This window comes from Puma concolor, chromosome A2, assembly GCF_028749965.1.
Source record: "Puma concolor isolate L17-30 chromosome A2, mPumCon1.1.hap2, whole genome shotgun sequence".
NCBI lineage: Eukaryota > Metazoa > Chordata > Mammalia > Carnivora > Felidae > Puma > Puma concolor.
The window spans coordinates 169,052,834-169,068,727 of record NC_141668.1 but is presented as its reverse complement, the minus strand read 5'-3'; the positions used below and the strand labels follow the sequence as shown (position 1 = coordinate 169,068,727).

Sequence of the window (15,894 nt, the reverse complement as noted above, 5' to 3'; positions counted from 1 at the left end):
GCACATGCTGTTCTCGCTACCCGCAGAGCCCTTCCCCGCAACGCACAGCTCCCCTCCCGCAGGCCTGTTTCACTCCGAGCTACATCTCCTGCGGCAGAAATGTACCCGGCACACGGTCAGCCTGTAAGGGATGTTTGGCTGGATGGGCCAGCTCATAGGATAGTTCCGAGTGTGAAATGTGGTCAAGCATGGGACCTGTTTACCCCACTGCCGGGTACCGAGCAGGGACTCAACAAACGTGAGCTTCGCATCGTCCGGGCGGGGAGAGAGGAGCCCGGTCTCGCCTGAGCAGGGAGGGGATGCGTCACTCTCCGGGAGGGACTTCCCTTGATAAATTAGGGCCAAAATGCGGATGGATACAGGGTACCAAAAGAACAGGGGGATCCTGGCACTGAGATGCCGGCCTGGTGGGCTTGGGACAACCCAGGGTGGCTTCCTGGAGGAGGCATCCTGGGCCGGCGACCACAGAGCCAGGAAGTGGCAGGGACAGGATTCAAACCCAGACCCAGAGCCTGTGTACAGGGTGGGCTGACGGTGGGTAGGGGCACAGGCCAGCAGAGAAGTGACCTCTGTCCCCGGGCTAAGTCTCCCCCCTGCCCGCTCCTGGGACAGGGGCCCCAGCTGCACGCTGGTGGAGACCCAGTTGGCCGTTCTGGGCGCTGAGCTGGGAGGAGGGAGGGTTCAGACACAGCCCGATGACCCCCAGGCCATCTCCTTGGAGCAATTGCGTGTTTACCAAACAGTTGGGGAACAAAATGCGGATGTCCCCCAAACTCTGTCCTCCCAGCCAACGCTTCCCAAAGGTGGCAGGGGAGGCGGGAACCCCTGGGTGGGCCCCTCCCCTTCCCACAGGGCCGCCGCGGCACGATGATGGCGGAGAAACCCAGCAAAGACCATCAAAGTGCCCGTAAACACCGCCCTCCTCTGCCCACAGCCCTCCGAGCCTCTGCCCTCCCTGGGGGAAAACCTGAGTCCTCCTCCCGCCCCTGGCCCCCATCACCTCCCTGTCCTCCCCTCTTCCCTTTCTCCCCTTGACTCTGCTGCAAACACACGGGCCTCCTCACTGTTCCTCCAACACACTCGGCCCGCTGCTGCCCCAGGACCTTTGCACCGGTGGTGCCCCCTGCCCGGAACGCTCCTTGGTCTTTGCTTCTATTTCACCTCCTCAGACAAGTCTTCTTGGCCCCTTTGTCCCCTGTTAAAAAATATACACCCCTCCTCTTGCCCTCACACGCTCCCCATCCCTCAGCCCTGTTATGTTTTTCATCACCTACTAACACCAAGACGATTTCCGTCTGTTTCTTGTTTATCGTCTGTCTCTCCCACTGTATTGTGGGGTCCCCGAGGGCAGGATTCGTATCTGGTTTGCTCCCTGCCGGGCACAGCTCAGCAAGGGAAGGAGCTTGCCCACCCAGGCGTAGGCAAGGCTGAGACTCAACCCCAGGACCTTATCTACTGGTCCACCCACTCCCAGACTCACCTCGACCCGTTATCTTTCTCTCCCCACTCTGTTCCTGTCAGACTGATTCCCCCACTGCCGTGCCTCGGCCTGAGCCCTTCCCTCTGCCAAAATGCCCTTCCTGGGTGCCACTCTGCCCATCCTCACCTAGCCTGGCCCTCCGGGAGCCCCCAACCTCACCAGGGGAAGAGAAGGCAAGGTTGCCTGTGGCTCCAAGTGCAGGTGGAGGGGGCTTGGAGTCCCAAGAGGTGAACTGTCAGAGCTAGGCCCCCGGGGTGGAGTGAGGGAGAGCTTCCTGGAGGCGGCGGCATTGGAGCTGGGCCTACAAGATGGACGAGTCCGAGAGACGGGCGGGGGGGGGGGTGGTGGGAGGGCACGGCCTCAACAGAGGAGTTTGGATATTTGGTCTGAGGGTGACTGGGAGCCATGGAGGTTTCTACGCAGGGGCAGGGAAGCGAATCCGGCCGGTGGGAAGTGGTCCAACCTCCCAGAACCGCCCCTGGGCCGGGTCCTAGGGAAGCCAGGGGCCACCCTGACCTCACCGCATCAGACTGTGGTTTCCTAACACCCCACCCGGCCACAGGGGAGTCTCGGGGGCGGCTGAGAATTCGGTGAAAGGCTGGGAGGGCCCCCAGGAGACTGGCCTGTGGCCCTTCCCCTACCTCGGTCTGCCCCATCCGGACCAGCGCGGCTGGAGGCATCGCAGCGTGATGAGCCCCCGCGGGCCCGGGGAGAAGTATCACTCCTTTCAAACCTTGAACCCTGGCTTGGGCCTTGCGGCCCCACACGCCTGAGGCCCCCCCGCACCCTGGAACCAACACCCACCCCGACCTGAACGGAGGCCATAGGCCTTTGGACAACACAAAGCACCTTTATTCTGGAGCGTGGACCCCAAAGGGCAAATCACGCGGATCCAGCAGGCCCAGCGGATGAAGCTGGATATTCTCAGGGACTCCCCCCTCCCCCCACCCCGCCCCGTCCAGGATGTACACGCTGGGGGGTGGAGACAAACCCCCAGACAGCCGCTGGGCAAACTGTGTCTCTTTGGGGAGTTTTGATCCGCTTTTTTGGGGGGTGCAGGGACGGGGACCACAGACAGAGGCACCCAGCTTGGGGCAGATGAGACCTGAATTGGGCTCCAGTCCCCCTGTGTCCAAGGGAAAGACTGGAGAGCGTCTGAGATCAGTGAAGCCGGTCTAGGCGTCTGAATTTGGCCCCCCACCCCCACCGCGCACCTGGGCCAAGGCCACCGCGCAGTCCGTTAGTGCATATTCGTGGCCACTAGGGGGCAGCAGGGACCTCGGGGTGGTGGGGGGTGGGGGTGCAGGGCGACCTCCCGAGGGCCGCGTCTGCTGCCCCGTGGCCCCATCTGGTCAGAAGTCCAGCTCTGGCATCAGGGTGTGCTTGGCGCGGCTGGGGGGCGTGGGTTCCTCCTTGGAAGTGTCGCCTGGGAGGGCTGGCCCGTCCCCGTGCTCGGCTTCCCAGGCTCTCTGCTGGGCCGGCCAGTCCAGGTGAGCCCAGCGGGGGTCAGGGCCCCCCACGACCTCGTCCACCAGAGCCTCCAGGTCAGGCGGGGGCGCGGGCCGCTCCACGAGGATGGGCGCGAAGGGCCCCACCAGCCAGGGCAGCGGCACGGCCTGCACCACCAGCTCCAGGAGCTCGTCCACGCAGGCGTGGGCCCGGGCCACGCTGCCCCGGCCCTCGGCCAGGGCGGCCGCCGGCACATCGCCGAAGCAGCGGGCGTCGGCGAACGCGGACTGCAGGGCGTCCACGCTGCGCCGCACCTCGGCCACCTTCTCCTGGGCGCTGGGGGGCAGGCCCCGCACGCTGGTCTCCAGCGCGTCCATTGTGCCCTGCAGCTCCCGCATCAGACTCCGGGACAGGACCAGCGTCTCCAGCTCTGCCTGCGGGGGAGGGGAGGGGCCTCAGCGTCCCCGACGGGCGCGCCCCCCCCCCCACCCCAGGACCAGCGCCCTGCCTCAGTTTCCCCACAGGGCACCCCGTAGGACATCCGGCCAGCTTCCCCGTGGACACTCCAAACCGCTGACCTCAGCCCTTGGTTTGAGACGGCTGGAGCCCGGCCCCACCCCTCCCCCCCTCCCTGGATAGATCCAGAACGCCCCCTCGCACCCCCCCCCCCCCCCGCCCACCCTCTCGCCGCCACCCTACCTGGCTGCGGCGACGGCCGTTTTCTGGGGAGCGCTGGCTCCAGTCCTCCCAGAGCTCGTGCACCTTCCCAGGGCGGGCGGGGGCAGTGGGTGTGGCCCCACCCTGCATGAGGTTGATCTGAGGGGACAGGGGCGGGGGTGCAGCTGAGGATCCGGGGGCTCGGGGGAGCCAGGACCCTAGCGTGGATCTGGTCTCGATAACCATGTAGAGAACATTCTTCCCTGCAACCTTCCCCTGCTGATCCAGCCTGGCCAACCGGCCGGTTCTCTCCTCTGCTCTTGGCCAGACGCCGCCACTCGCGGTTCCCCCGTCGCTCAGACTCACTTCGGCCACGCTGGCCGGTGGGCTGGGCGCACTCCTCCCTCCGCCCCACACCCCTGCCTGGCTCATTCCAGTGTTTCCGAGCGGACGGAAGTCTTCCCTCCCTGCCTCCTGGCTGGGCAGATGCCCCAGCGCCTGGTATGTTTTTTCATCATGACCTTCATTCCCCTACTGCGCTTTGAGCGTCCTGACGGGGCCACTGTGCCTTCGGTGCCCAGGACGGGGCAGGTATTAGAAGACAAACAGGAATTGTGGTCCATCTGTACTCTGGGGTATTATTCAGCCTGAAAAAGGAAGCCCGTTCTGACACCTGACCTTGAGGACATGGTGTTCAGGGATAGAAACCCACTCGGGCGCTCATCGGCGCCCTCTGGTGGCCGCTCCGGGGACGACAGCCTGGGACCCGGACGGAGCTGGGGGACCAGGTGCCGCTTGGGGGGCTGGGCCTGGGGATGAGGAAGGGGAAGGGGACCTGTGGGCGGAGCCAGCATCCCGGCTGAGGTGCCTGGTGTGGGTGCGAGAGGCGGGAAGTCGAGACCTGACCCCCCCCAGGTGAATGGAGGTTCAGACGCGGGAGCAGGTTGGGGGTGTCTGACGTCATCAAGCTGAGCCAAGCGGGAGCTCCCGCAGGCCCCTGGGTGGCTCCGTGGATTAAGCTCTGACTTCCGCTCAGGTCACGATCTCCCGGTTTGTGAGTTCGAGCCCCGCCTGGGGCTCTGCGCTGAGCGTGCAGAGCTTGCTTGGGATTCTCTCTCTCCCTCCTCCCCTCCCCTGCTCATGTTTTCTCTCTCTCAAAATAAATACAGTTAAAAAAAAAAAGTGGGGGCTCCGTGGTCCTTTGGAGCAGGGAGGGACACACAGTGAGGACAGAGACTTGAACCTAAAGCTGGGGTGCATCGGGATCGGTGGCAGGAAAGCCAGGGGAGGGGTGTTTTCTTTCTCTCCTGAACTACTTTAACTATAAATTCCAGCTCCTACTGGCTCTCCCCCCACTGAAGCCCCTTCCTGTCTCCCCAGGCTGAACCTCGACCCCCCTGAGCCTCCCCAGACCCATGTGCCCTCTCCGCCCCAGCCTTGAACACACCGGGCTGGAGGCAGCTGAGCCCGGCTTTGCCTCCCCCGTCAGACCAGCTCAGGACCAGGTCCCCAGCTGGCACTCGATCCACGCTCACCGGCCCGCATCAGGGGGAGAGAGTGAACAGCAGGATCTCACCAACTCCAGTGTCTCCTGCAGCTGGGCCAGCGTGTCCTGGGCGTGGTGTTTCTTCTGCCTCAGTTTCCCCAGAGAGTGTTCATACGCCAGGTGGCGGAGCCGCGCCGACAGGGAGCCCAGGCGCACAAAATAGCCCTGTCGTCTCCTCTGCTCCTCCACGGACCCCACTTCCGGGCCCTCGGCCTCCGCTGCCAGGGCCGCTGGAGGACGGGACGGGGGGATGGGGGTCAGCATGGCCGCCCCCTCCACGTCTGCTCACCCTCCTTGTGCGTTGACGAGCCCGCGGCTCCCAAATTTGTAGTTTTCCTTTAGGGACATCAACTCATTTCCCCAAACCCTGTGACGTAGGCACTATTATTAGCCCCATTTACAGATGAGGAACACTGAGGCAAGGGGCGATGAAGCCCCTCAGTGTGCAAGAGGCAGACCTGGGATTCCAACCCAGACACTCTTAGCCCCTCTATGAAACGGTCTGTTAAGAATATACTATGGGGAGCTGGGTGGCTCAGCTGCGTAAGCGACCGACTCTTGACTTTGGCTCAGGTCATGATCTCATGGTTTGTGAGTTCGAGCCCCGCATCGGGCTCTGCGCTGATGGTGAGGCGCCTGCTTGGGATTCTCTCTCTCCCTCTCTCTCCCCTCCCCCATTCTCTCTCTCTCTCTCTCTCAAAATAAACTTTACTACACTTGATCTTAGCCAAAAGGCCAAGAAGCGATCTCTCAAACTTTAAAAAAATCCTAAAAAAAAAAAAAGGGTATACGACAAACGCTTGGCACACAGTAGGTGCCTCATAAATGCCTCCAAGCCTTTCTGCAGAGGAGGGAGTGCATCGACATGTTCTTCTCGCCCCCCTAAAGCAGGGGTTGAGAGAAGTCAGATCGTCTCTGGGGTCGGAAACAAGATGTAGAAAGCTGGAGAATGCTGTTTTTTTGTTTTGCTTTTTTAAGATTTTTTCTTTTTTTTTTTTTTAAGTAATCTCTGCCCCCAACGTGTGGCTCGAACTTACAAACCCAAGATCAAGAGTCACATGCTCCACTGACTGAGCCAGCCTGGAGCCCTGTGACAATGGCGGGGCTACGGGAACCGTATAAAGGGGCAGATGCCGTTCAGCCCAAGTGTGTAGTTTTTGAGGACCAGCCACAAATCAGGATTTGTAGGGCAAAATCTGATTGTTAAATGCACACGATGCACTAAAGCATTTTAAAGGCACTGCTTAGGCCAGTGTGACCATCGGAAGGGACACCAGTTTGGGACCGGGGCCCTCAAGTCTGTAAGCCCCGTACAGCCCTAGGGTCTGCGTGGTCTGGTTTCTCGTAGGGGGTGGGGCGGGGGGCCGTGGGAATGCCCGGGGGGCTCAGGCCTGGGCTCCAGCCCCGTGTGGTTCCTCCTGAACTGCTGTGTGGCCCTGGGCAAGTCCCGGGCTTCTCTGATCCGTAACCTCTGGGGATGGGGAGTGGGCAGAAGGATTCGGGGGAAGGGTGGGCGCGAGCCGGGCTCACCGAGCTCGTCCTCGGTCATGGGCAGGAAGTGGTCCACCAGCTCCTCCGACTTGCCCAGCACGACATCCACGGCGTGGCTCACGGAGCGCTTCAGGTCCACACTCCAGCGGCGGCTCTGCCGGGCCAGGCCCACCACGCCCGTCACACTGCTGGCCACCGTGTCCTTGGCCGAGGTCACCACCTGCTGAGAGGGGTCCCCTTCCAGGTTTGGGCTCCTTTCCCTTCCCTTCCCCCAGCTCCTTGGGGCTGGGTGCCCAGGGTCCCTGGCCCTTCCTGACTCTGGGACTCAGTTTCCCCTCTAAAACATGGAGGAGAGTAAAAGTTCTCCCTTACAGGGTCGTTGAAGGCGTTACCAGCACCACCTGGCACATGTTAAGTGCTCAGTAAACTCGGGTGCTGTTTGTTATTATTACTTTCGGGGTTTTTTTCAATTTCATTATTCTATTCTATTCTATTCTATTCTATTCTATTCTATTCTATTCTATTCTATTCTTAAATGTAATTTATTGTCAAATTGGCTTCCATACAACACCCAGTGCTCATCCCAACAGGTGCCCTCAATGCCTGTCACCCCTTTCCCCTCTCCCCCGCCCCGGGTGCTGATTATTTTAATCTGGCTGGTGCAGTCCCCACGGGTCGGGTCCCAGAGGAGGTTACCCTGCTCCTTCCCACCCCCAGCCCCCTCTGGGTCCCCACGGCACCGCCTCCGAAGGTTGCTGGAGAAAGGGCAACTTCTCTTCCAGCTTGTCCAGACCCCTGCAGGCGAGATTGTTCACGGAGGCCACTGGAGGGGGGAGAGTCAGGGAGTGAGGGACACGTAGGGAGAGGCAGAGGGAGGCCCGGGCCACCCTGGGAGGGGCTGGGGACCCTTAGGGTGTGGGTGGGTCACCAGGCCGGGCCCCACCTGCACTTGCCTCCCCGCCTCAGCCCTGCCACCCGGCTGCTGCCAGCACCAAGGTGACTCCTCGCCCAGGGCCGGCTCAGATGCCCCAGAGAGCAGGCTCAAGGTCACGCACACTGGCTGAGAAGGAGGCGGGGGAGGCCTCGAGCGGAGGAGGTGACCCCCTTCCTGGGTCAGACGTGAGGCCAAGGGTCTTGTGCCCCCCACCCCTCTGTCAGGTTGGACCCCTCAGCTGATCACAGGAGTCCGGGGGGGGGGGGACGTGGGGCTCAGGACACGCAGAGGCAAGGACAGAGAGGCAGATGGGGAGGGAGATACCTGAGGAACGTCAGGCCACGAGGGAGGGCGTCAGGACACAGAATGAGGGGGCCACAAGCAGACAGCTAAGGGTGGAGGTCCAGGAGATCAAAGGCAGGACCCAGGGACGCGGTGGCGGGGAGGGGGGGTGCTCACGCTGGGGCTGCAGGTGGCTCAGGAGCGGCTGGGCGTGGTCCAGGGCACGGGCGGTCAGGTCACACACGCAGTGCTCGGCCAGGCGGCAGGCGGAGCCCAGCAGCGGGTGCCTGTCCTTAGCGGCACTGTAAGCCTCCAAGACGGCGGTGCACGTGGTCCTGACCAGGGGCAGGGCCACCACGCGCTGCACCACGTTCTGCGGGGACGGGTGGCATCAGAGGGGCCCGAGGGGGTGCGGGGAGCTCGGCCGCCCCTCGGTCCGCTGCCCTTCTCTGGGCCGGGTTGAGGGGCGAGCGAGCGGGTTGGGGGGGGGGCTGCACGCTTAGCTTGGGGCTCCGGCCTCCCCATCTGTAAAATGGGTTTCTAGAGCCGGGAGGTTCAAGGAGCCGACGTGCGCGAAGCGCTTGGAACGGGGACCGGTGCACAGCATGTGCTGTGACCGCTGTCGCTCGTGCTGCTGCCGTTGAGAGTGCCGAGACGGTGGGCACAGAGACAGACCCGGGCAGAGACCCCGAGGTGGGGGAGGGGGAGCCGGGTGTGGCTGCAGAGATGCTCCCCGCCCCGGGCCTCGCCGCGCCCCCCTGGGAGGTGGGTAGCGTGTGCCAGCAGCCCTCCCCCGCAAGGTCCAGCAGGGATGGCCCGAAACTGTCCCGGGAGGGGCGGCCCCTCACCTGCCTGTCCTGCTCCCACAGGCTGTCTCTGGGGGGCCGCACAGGCTCATCTTCTGACATGTCGGCTGCAGACATCCTGAGGGGCAGGGCCGAGTGAGAGGGCCTTCCAGGCTTTGGGCTCTGTCCCGCTGGGCTTTGCGACCTGGGCAAAGTATTGTTCCCTCCTGGAACCTCCGTTTCCTCAAAACAGAGTTATGATAGTACGCTTCCTCGCAGCGTCGTGAGGGACACGGACACTGGATGCACAGGGCTCTGCACACACTGGGTGCACACGGAGAGCCTCTGGCAAGGTGGGGACATTGCAGGGGTTCAAAGCATGGGCTCTGGAGAGAGAAAGACTGGGGTTCACATCCTGCCGTTACCTGCTGTGTGACTTTGGGCAAGTGCCTTCCCCTCTCTGAGCTCTTTCCTCTTCCGCAAAGGAGAAGAGGCCCCTCTTACCCCTGCGCACCCCCCAGCTCCCCCTCACCTCCCCCCCCAACCCCCGCCCCGGACAGAACTGCACAAGCAGCCCCCCGCAGGGGCGGAGGTGGTAGCTGCGGGATCCCAATAAACCTAAAGACTGACAGGGAAACTGAGGCACCCAGAGGTGAGGTCCATGCTGCTTCCAGGACCACACATCTGAGCAGGCTCAGAGTGGGGAGTTCGACCCGAGACTCCCCGCTCGCTCGAAGTTCTTCCCCTCTCCCCACCCTGTGCCCTCAGGGCCCTGGTCGCCGCTCAACTGGGTCCTGAGCTCTAGCCAACTGGGCCAAGGGTCTCGGCCACCTGCTCCAGCCCTTCACCCCCCGCCCCTGTCACGCCGCTGGATCCTCTCCCGCCCACCCGATCAGGAGCCCCCAACCTGCGGGGTCCTCCCGGACGCCCCCACGTGGCACTCACCCGGGCGCGCGCAGCCACAGCCCCCGGATGCCGCCGCCGACCCCCGACTAGGGCTCCAGGCTCCGCCCACCGTCGGCCCCGCCCGCCTTATAGCCTCTTGGAGGGCGGGGGTGGGGCCTTCCCTACTGACCAATGGGGAGAGGCCGTGTGGAGGCGTGGCCCGGGGGCGGGGCTCCAGCCCACCCAGCCCACCCGCCCACCTCCCGGCTCTTCCCTGGGGTTCTCGCCGGCGCTCCGCGGTTGTCATGGTAACTTGGGGGACGCTGGATGCCCCAGGATTGGACTACTTCCGTTGGCCAGGTTTGGCCACCCGTCACCCTGCCGTTGCCACGCAGACGGTGGAGGGCGATCACAGCCCCCACCCCCTCGCTGAGGAGTGACTTTGGGCAAGTCTTCAAGGCGTTTTTATTTAGAAAAATCTGCCGTGGAACTCAGCCAGGATTCAGGCCGGCCCGTTCCCTTGGATCCCCATTTTACAGATGAGCAAATTGAGGGATCCGATTCAAACCCCTCTCTGCCAGACTCCAGGCCCCTCCCTGGCTTTCGTCATCATGCCTGGAATGACCACCAACGACCCTCCTTCCAGGGAGCTGAAAACACTGGGCATGTCCCCCAAACACCCAGGGGTTCCCCCAATCTGACTCGGGCTCCAGCATGCCCAGCACTGTGTCAGCAGGTGGCTCAAGGTTGCGAGTTGGGAGAACACAGCCTTCAGCTTCGCCCAGCCTGCTCAGGCCTGCCCTGGGTGGCTATCCCCCTAGGTTGTCACCAGCCAGCATGATGAATTGTTTGGAGACCTGAAGCATCCAGTTTAATTTAAACCTTCCCCAGGACACAGCTGTGGCAGGCATCCACCGGTCAAATGACACTCTGGGCAACGGTCAGGGTTTTATTTGGAGTTAAGTCCTGGATGGGGGGAGGGAGAGGGGAAGCCACAGGCCATCATATCCCAACTGCAATCCCTTTAGAAGCTCTAGAAGCTTGTGTCCTGCGCCCCCAGGCCCTGGGTCTCTCCTCTTTCTTCTTTCCTTCTCCTTCCTCCTGGAGACCTAGGAAGTCAACTTGGGAGATGCTTGTAACACTGAATTCCAGTACGCCCAGTCCCTTTCCACGGTTATTTATTAACCCCTCCGTTCTGACCCCAAACTGAGTGATGCTGGCTAGAAGGCACCCCAGCCCCAGGCCCTGCATTCGGAGAGCCCCTCAAAGTGGGGGAGACAGAGCCAGACAGAGACGACCCCAGTGTGGTCAGGGCTGGGCCAGAGGGAGGCCGTGCAGGCTGGGGGCGCCTGGAGGCCAAGAGATCCGGAAAACAGGGAAAGGCTTTCTTGGGAGAGGGTACCGGGAGGCCAGAGAGCCCAAGATGTGTTTGGGGAAGCACGGGCCAGGCGGGTCCAGCCAGCAGCTCTGGAAAGCTGGAGGTGAATTCTTTGCCAAGTAGCAAGCAGCGTGCTCCCAGGCCTGTCTGCCCAGCCCAGCCCCAGGCCTCAGTGGGACTCAGCTGCAACCAGGAGCATCCGGCCCTTCCAGGCTCCAGGCCCAGCGCAGCGCGTCGTGTTCCGAGAGAACATCTTGTCTTTATTGGCCACAAGCCACCCGTAGAGGTCTTCCAGGTTCCCATCACAGATCCAGGGGTTACCAGAGATGTCAAAGCCATCCCTCATGTCCCGGGTGGGCTGCCCCAGGGATGTCCAGAGCCCCTTAGGCGCGCCGGTAAGCAAGTTGTTGGACAGATCCAGGAAGTCCAGCTGCCACAGACCCTGGAGGGCGCCCGCTGCCACGGTGGCCAGCTTGTTGTCATTCAGGAAAAGGTAGCGGAGGTCTGGCTGGGGTGCCAGGAGCCCCTCGTCAAGCACCTGCAGTCCGTTGCCTTCCAGATGCAGCCTTTCCAACCGCAGGGGGCCTTTCAGAAGGTCTGGGGGCAAAGCCTTCAACTGGTTATTGCTGAGGTCAAGGATGCGCAGGGAGGTGACGTTGGCCAACAGCCCCGGGGGCAGGGTCTGGAGGCGGTTTTCGGAAAGGTCCAGATGCCGCAGGGCTTTCAGGCCGAGCAGCCACGAGGGCTCCAGAGCCTCCAGCTGGTTTTCCTTCAGCACCAGGGTGTGGAGAGCAGCCAAGGGCTGGAAGAGGCCGGGGGGCAGGCGGGCCAGGCGGTTGCGGGTTAGATCCAGCACCTGAAGCAGAGGTGCGGGCAGCAGGAACTTGGGCGAGAGGCTCTCCAGCTGGTTGCTGGACAGGTGCAGTTCCTGGAGGCGAGCGAGGCCCCGGAGGGTGTCGTCTGGCAGCCGCGTGAGGTTGAAGAACTCCACCACCAGGAAGACGGTGTCGGCTGGGAAGCGGCGGGGGATTTGGGCGGGGGGGTGGCAGGAGACGGAGCTGCCGTTGACCGCGTGGGACACCACGCAGGCGGCACGGTTGGGGGTGACCTCCTGGGCGGAGGCCGTAGACAGCAGCAGCAGGAGCAGCGTTCTAGAGAGCCGGGAGTCCAGGCCTCCGGGGCTGCGGGCAACGACAGAAGAGACACCCGGCTGGGTGAAAACGTCCCCAGAATCAGCCAGCCCGTTCCTGTCTACTACCTGGGACCATGCCACCGCATTGGTCCCCGGGACGAGTGCAGTCACCTCCTGCTCCTCTCCTCGCTTCCACCCTCACCCCTCACGGCTGCCAGAGGTAGCTGTTGTTCCAGAGAGAATTCGAACTCTCTGAAGACCGCGTTTCTCTGACCCATAAGTGTTACCCCTCCCCACTGCTAGCCTTGCCCCAACGGGTTGTTCATCATTTACAGTCACATGTGCTAATTCCTTCTGCTCTAGCTTGTTTTCTGGGTCATTTCTTACCTCCCCGGCTCCATATGTTGAAGGCCGGGGCAGCGAACTCCTACCTGTCCTGCAAAGCCCCGGCTCCGATGCTCCCTTGCCCGGGACACTTTCTCCGACTTTCCCAAGTTGTCCCCTCTGGGAAACTTTCTGCCCTTTCTGCCCAGCGCCGGCCAAACAAGGTTACTTGCTGTGTCCAGCTCTATCTTGCTCCAAAGTGCTCGAGGGCAACCCAGGGCTCCAAAGGGAACCCTGAACACGGAAAGTGCATCCAGCTTTGTGCAGATCGGAGCAGGCATTTGGCCCTGGGGTGGGGTGGTTTACAGGCGGCACCATAATCCTCCCAGGGCTGGGCTCTGCCCCTCGCGGTCCCTCCAGCAGGCCTCTGGTGGGGTGTTGGTCGGGAGGCGTTGGTGGGCCTCCCGCTCTCTGTGTGGCCCGTGGAGCACTGCTGTAGCAAGTGTGAGTGACAGCGAGTCTGTCCACAGTTGGAGCCTGTCGCTCTGTTCCAGCCCGTGGGTCTACATCTCGCCCCGTGACCTCCGTGCATCAGATGGAACTGCCTGGAATCCAGCTCTGCCCACCATGGGCAGGGTGGGGGGACTCACCTGTGCTTCCGCTGTGGCCTCCGAGAAGACATGATGGCCTCCCCCTTTTCCATCTGGGCTCGCTCAGCCCGGTGAGGTAGCCTTATACCTGCCTGGACTGGGGGCAGGGCCGCCCGCCCCAGGGAAGTCCTCACCCACGTCCTGTTCCCGTTAGTGGCTGGACCTGAGCCAGGCAAAGGAAGGGGGGTGGTCAGAATTGCAAAATTGCTTCCTGGCAGGGGAGGGGCGTGCTCCCTTCTCCGCCTGCTTTTACCTGGTGTTTCATCCCCCTGACTCCTGCTTTTGGGGGGTGGGTACCCCCAGAGTCTCTGGGGCTGAATCCTCACTTCCCCCCACTCCAGGAATCAAGGGTCACGTTTGCAAGGCTCCGTTCCCGGGCAGGGGAGGGACAGCTCTCTAAGCAAGAGCTAGTCTTTGCAATAAATCTAAGCAACCAGGAAGTTCAATGGAAGGAACAAAGAGGACTTGTCTTGAATTCATGACATATTGTTGTTGACCTTTTTTCTAAATGAAATAATTTCTGGGTGTTTTGTTTTGTTTTGTTAATAGTAAGAGAGAGCGTGCAAGCAGGAGTGAGGGGCAGAGGGAGAGAGAGAGAGAGAGAGAGAGAGAGAGAGAGAGAGAGAACCCCAAGCAGGCTCCACACTCATCACAGAGCCTGACGGGGGGCTCAATCCCACAACCGTGAGAGCATGACCTGAGTCGAAGTCAAGAGTCGGACGTTCAACTGACTGAGCCACCCAGGCGCCCCCAAGTGAAATAATTTCTAAAAAATAGAATTCAAAAGGGAGTGATGCCTAAAGTCTCCACAGTCTTCAAACAATGGCCTGGGAGGGACTAAATCATGCTCCGGCTCCCAGCTCTATAGAAACTGCTCTGTTTTGTGATCTTAGGCGAGCGGCTTAACTTTTCTTGGCCTCGGCTTCCACATCCGTGAAGTGGAACTCAAGTCTTCAAGGGCCCCTTCTGCTCTTTCTTTCTTCATTCAAAGGCTAATGAGCTATTTGTTTGGGGTCTCCCTCATTCCCTAATAAATGCATCCGGAAGCTACAAATGTGCCTTTGAGAACTGCTTTGGCTGCATCTCACGGGTTTGGTTACTCAGCGCTTTCATTCTTTTCGGGTTCTAAACATTCAGCTGTGATGTGTTAACTTTACATGCACCTGGACTTTGGTCACGCCTGGCCATGGCCCAGTCTCTCCACAGCCCAATCTCTGAAGAGTTTTGTCTCGAGCCGTGAGAATGAATGTGAGTTCTGTCTTGTGGGCACACAGATTCAGAGACATACGTGCAAGCTGACCGTGACAGGAGTAAAGAAAGACGGGTGAATACCCTCATGAATACACAGATACAGATACAACACAGAGACACAGACAAAGCAGGACAGAATAACAGACCCGTTGAGATGGACACACAAAAACAGATATGCACAAAATAGACAAAGGACCCGAATAATAGTTTCCCGAGGAGGACATGCAGATGGTCAACAGGTACATGAAAGGTTCTCAGCCTCACTCATCCTCAGGGAAATGTAAATCAAAACCACAATGAGATACCACCTCACACCTATCAGAATGGCTAGTATCAAAAAGACAGAAGGGGCGCCTGGGTGGCTCATTCGATTAAGCATCCGATTTTGGCTCAGGTCATGATCTGTGGGTTCAAGCCCCGCATTGGGCTCTGTGCTCACTGCTCGGAGCCTGGAGCCTGCCTCGGATTCCATGTCTCCCTCTCTCTCTCTGTTCCTCCCCTGCTTGCATTCTGTCTCTCTCTCTCTCTCTCTCTCAAAAATAAATAAACATTAAAAAACTTCTTTAAAAAAAAAAAAACTAGAAACAGAGTAGAATGGTGGCTGCCTGGAGCTGGGGGTGCAGGAAATGGGGAAATGTGGGTCTAAGGGTACAAATGCATGGTTACAAGACGAATACATCCAGGAGTTGTACAGCACGGTGACTATCATTAACGTTGCTGTATTACATACTTGAAACTTGCTAAGAGAGTAGATCTTTTGTTTTTTTTTCAATTTTATTTATTTTGAGAGAGTGGGGGAGGGGCAGAGAGAGGGAGAGAGAGAATCCCAAGCAGGCTCTGCGCTAGCAGCGAAGAGCCCAACTCAGGGCTGGATTCCACGGACCTTGAGATCATGACCTGAGCTGAAGTCAAGAGTTGGACGCTTAACAGACTGAGCCACCCAGGCGCCCAGTGGGTGAGTAGATCTTAAATGGTCCCATCACACACACACACACACACACACACACACACACACACACACACGCACACACACACACACAAGTACCTGAAGTAATGGATGTGTTAACCTTTCATGGTGCGATATTGGCATGTATCAAACATCTGAAACTTACACAATGTTGTAGGTCAAACCTCTCACGCGTCCAGGAGAAGCCAGGCGATGTCCTCCCGGTGTTTTGCATTTGTTTACTAGGCTAACGGTCTCCTCTGGGACAAGGGGGAGCCAGATCTGTCTCGTCCACTGCTCCACCCCCAGAGCCCAGCACACAGTAGGTGCTTCATCGGAAGCGGGCGGGAAGGAAGGGGTGTGAACCCTAAAGGCAAAATGCTACAGAGATCTCTGAACGTGCTAATCAGAGCCTGCCCCTGCTTCAAAGCCTCGGGTGGTTCCCCGTCCCACTTAAACTCCATCAGGCTGGGGGGAGGAGGATGGGGAGTTAATGTGTAATGGAGGCAGGGTTTTAGTTTGGAAAAGATGAGAAAGTTCTGGAGATGGATGGTGGGGATGGGTGCCCAACAGTGTGAACGGACCTCATGCCACTGACCTGTGCACTTAAAAAAATTTTTTTTTAATGTTTACTTTTGAGAGAGAGAGAGAGAGACAGAGCATAAGCAGGGGAGGGGCGGAGAGAGAGGGAGACATAGAATCCC

General features: G+C 60.3%; 2 protein-coding genes across 5 annotated transcripts; both read right to left on the bottom strand.

Annotated features, from left to right (window-relative positions):
- Positions 1 to 2,310: 2,310 nt before the first annotated feature.
- Positions 2,311 to 9,708, bottom strand: PLIN5 (perilipin 5). Of its 3 annotated transcripts, none has more exons than XM_086699436.1 (8): positions 9,570 to 9,708; positions 8,688 to 8,829; positions 8,017 to 8,212; positions 7,364 to 7,446; positions 6,663 to 6,843; positions 5,163 to 5,362; positions 3,629 to 3,745; positions 2,311 to 3,363 (listed from the first exon to the last, which is right to left on the bottom strand). In XM_086699436.1, the coding sequence occupies exons 2-8, from the start codon at positions 8,760 to 8,762 to the stop codon at positions 2,833 to 2,835; spliced, it is 1,383 nt and encodes a 460-aa protein (XP_086555562.1). In that variant the 5' UTR covers positions 8,763 to 8,829; positions 9,570 to 9,708; the 3' UTR covers positions 2,311 to 2,832. The 3 variants fall into 3 exon arrangements, with proteins under 3 accessions (XP_086555562.1, XP_086555564.1, XP_086555563.1); XM_086699438.1 differs by having other exon boundaries at positions 8,688 to 8,763; positions 9,570 to 9,647; XM_086699437.1 differs by having other exon boundaries at positions 8,688 to 9,010; positions 9,570 to 9,628.
- Positions 9,709 to 10,444: 736 nt separating this feature from the next.
- LRG1 (leucine rich alpha-2-glycoprotein 1) lies at positions 10,445 to 13,148 on the bottom strand. Of its 2 annotated transcripts, none has more exons than XM_086699440.1 (2): positions 12,994 to 13,148; positions 10,445 to 12,068 (listed from the first exon to the last, which is right to left on the bottom strand). In XM_086699440.1, the coding sequence occupies exons 1-2, from the start codon at positions 13,044 to 13,046 to the stop codon at positions 11,057 to 11,059; spliced, it is 1,065 nt and encodes a 354-aa protein (XP_086555566.1). In that variant the 5' UTR covers positions 13,047 to 13,148; the 3' UTR covers positions 10,445 to 11,056. The 2 variants fall into 2 exon arrangements, with proteins under 2 accessions (XP_086555566.1, XP_086555565.1); XM_086699439.1 differs by lacking the exon at positions 12,994 to 13,148 and adding an exon at positions 12,407 to 12,980.
- Between the last annotated feature and the right edge of the window lie 2,746 nt (positions 13,149 to 15,894).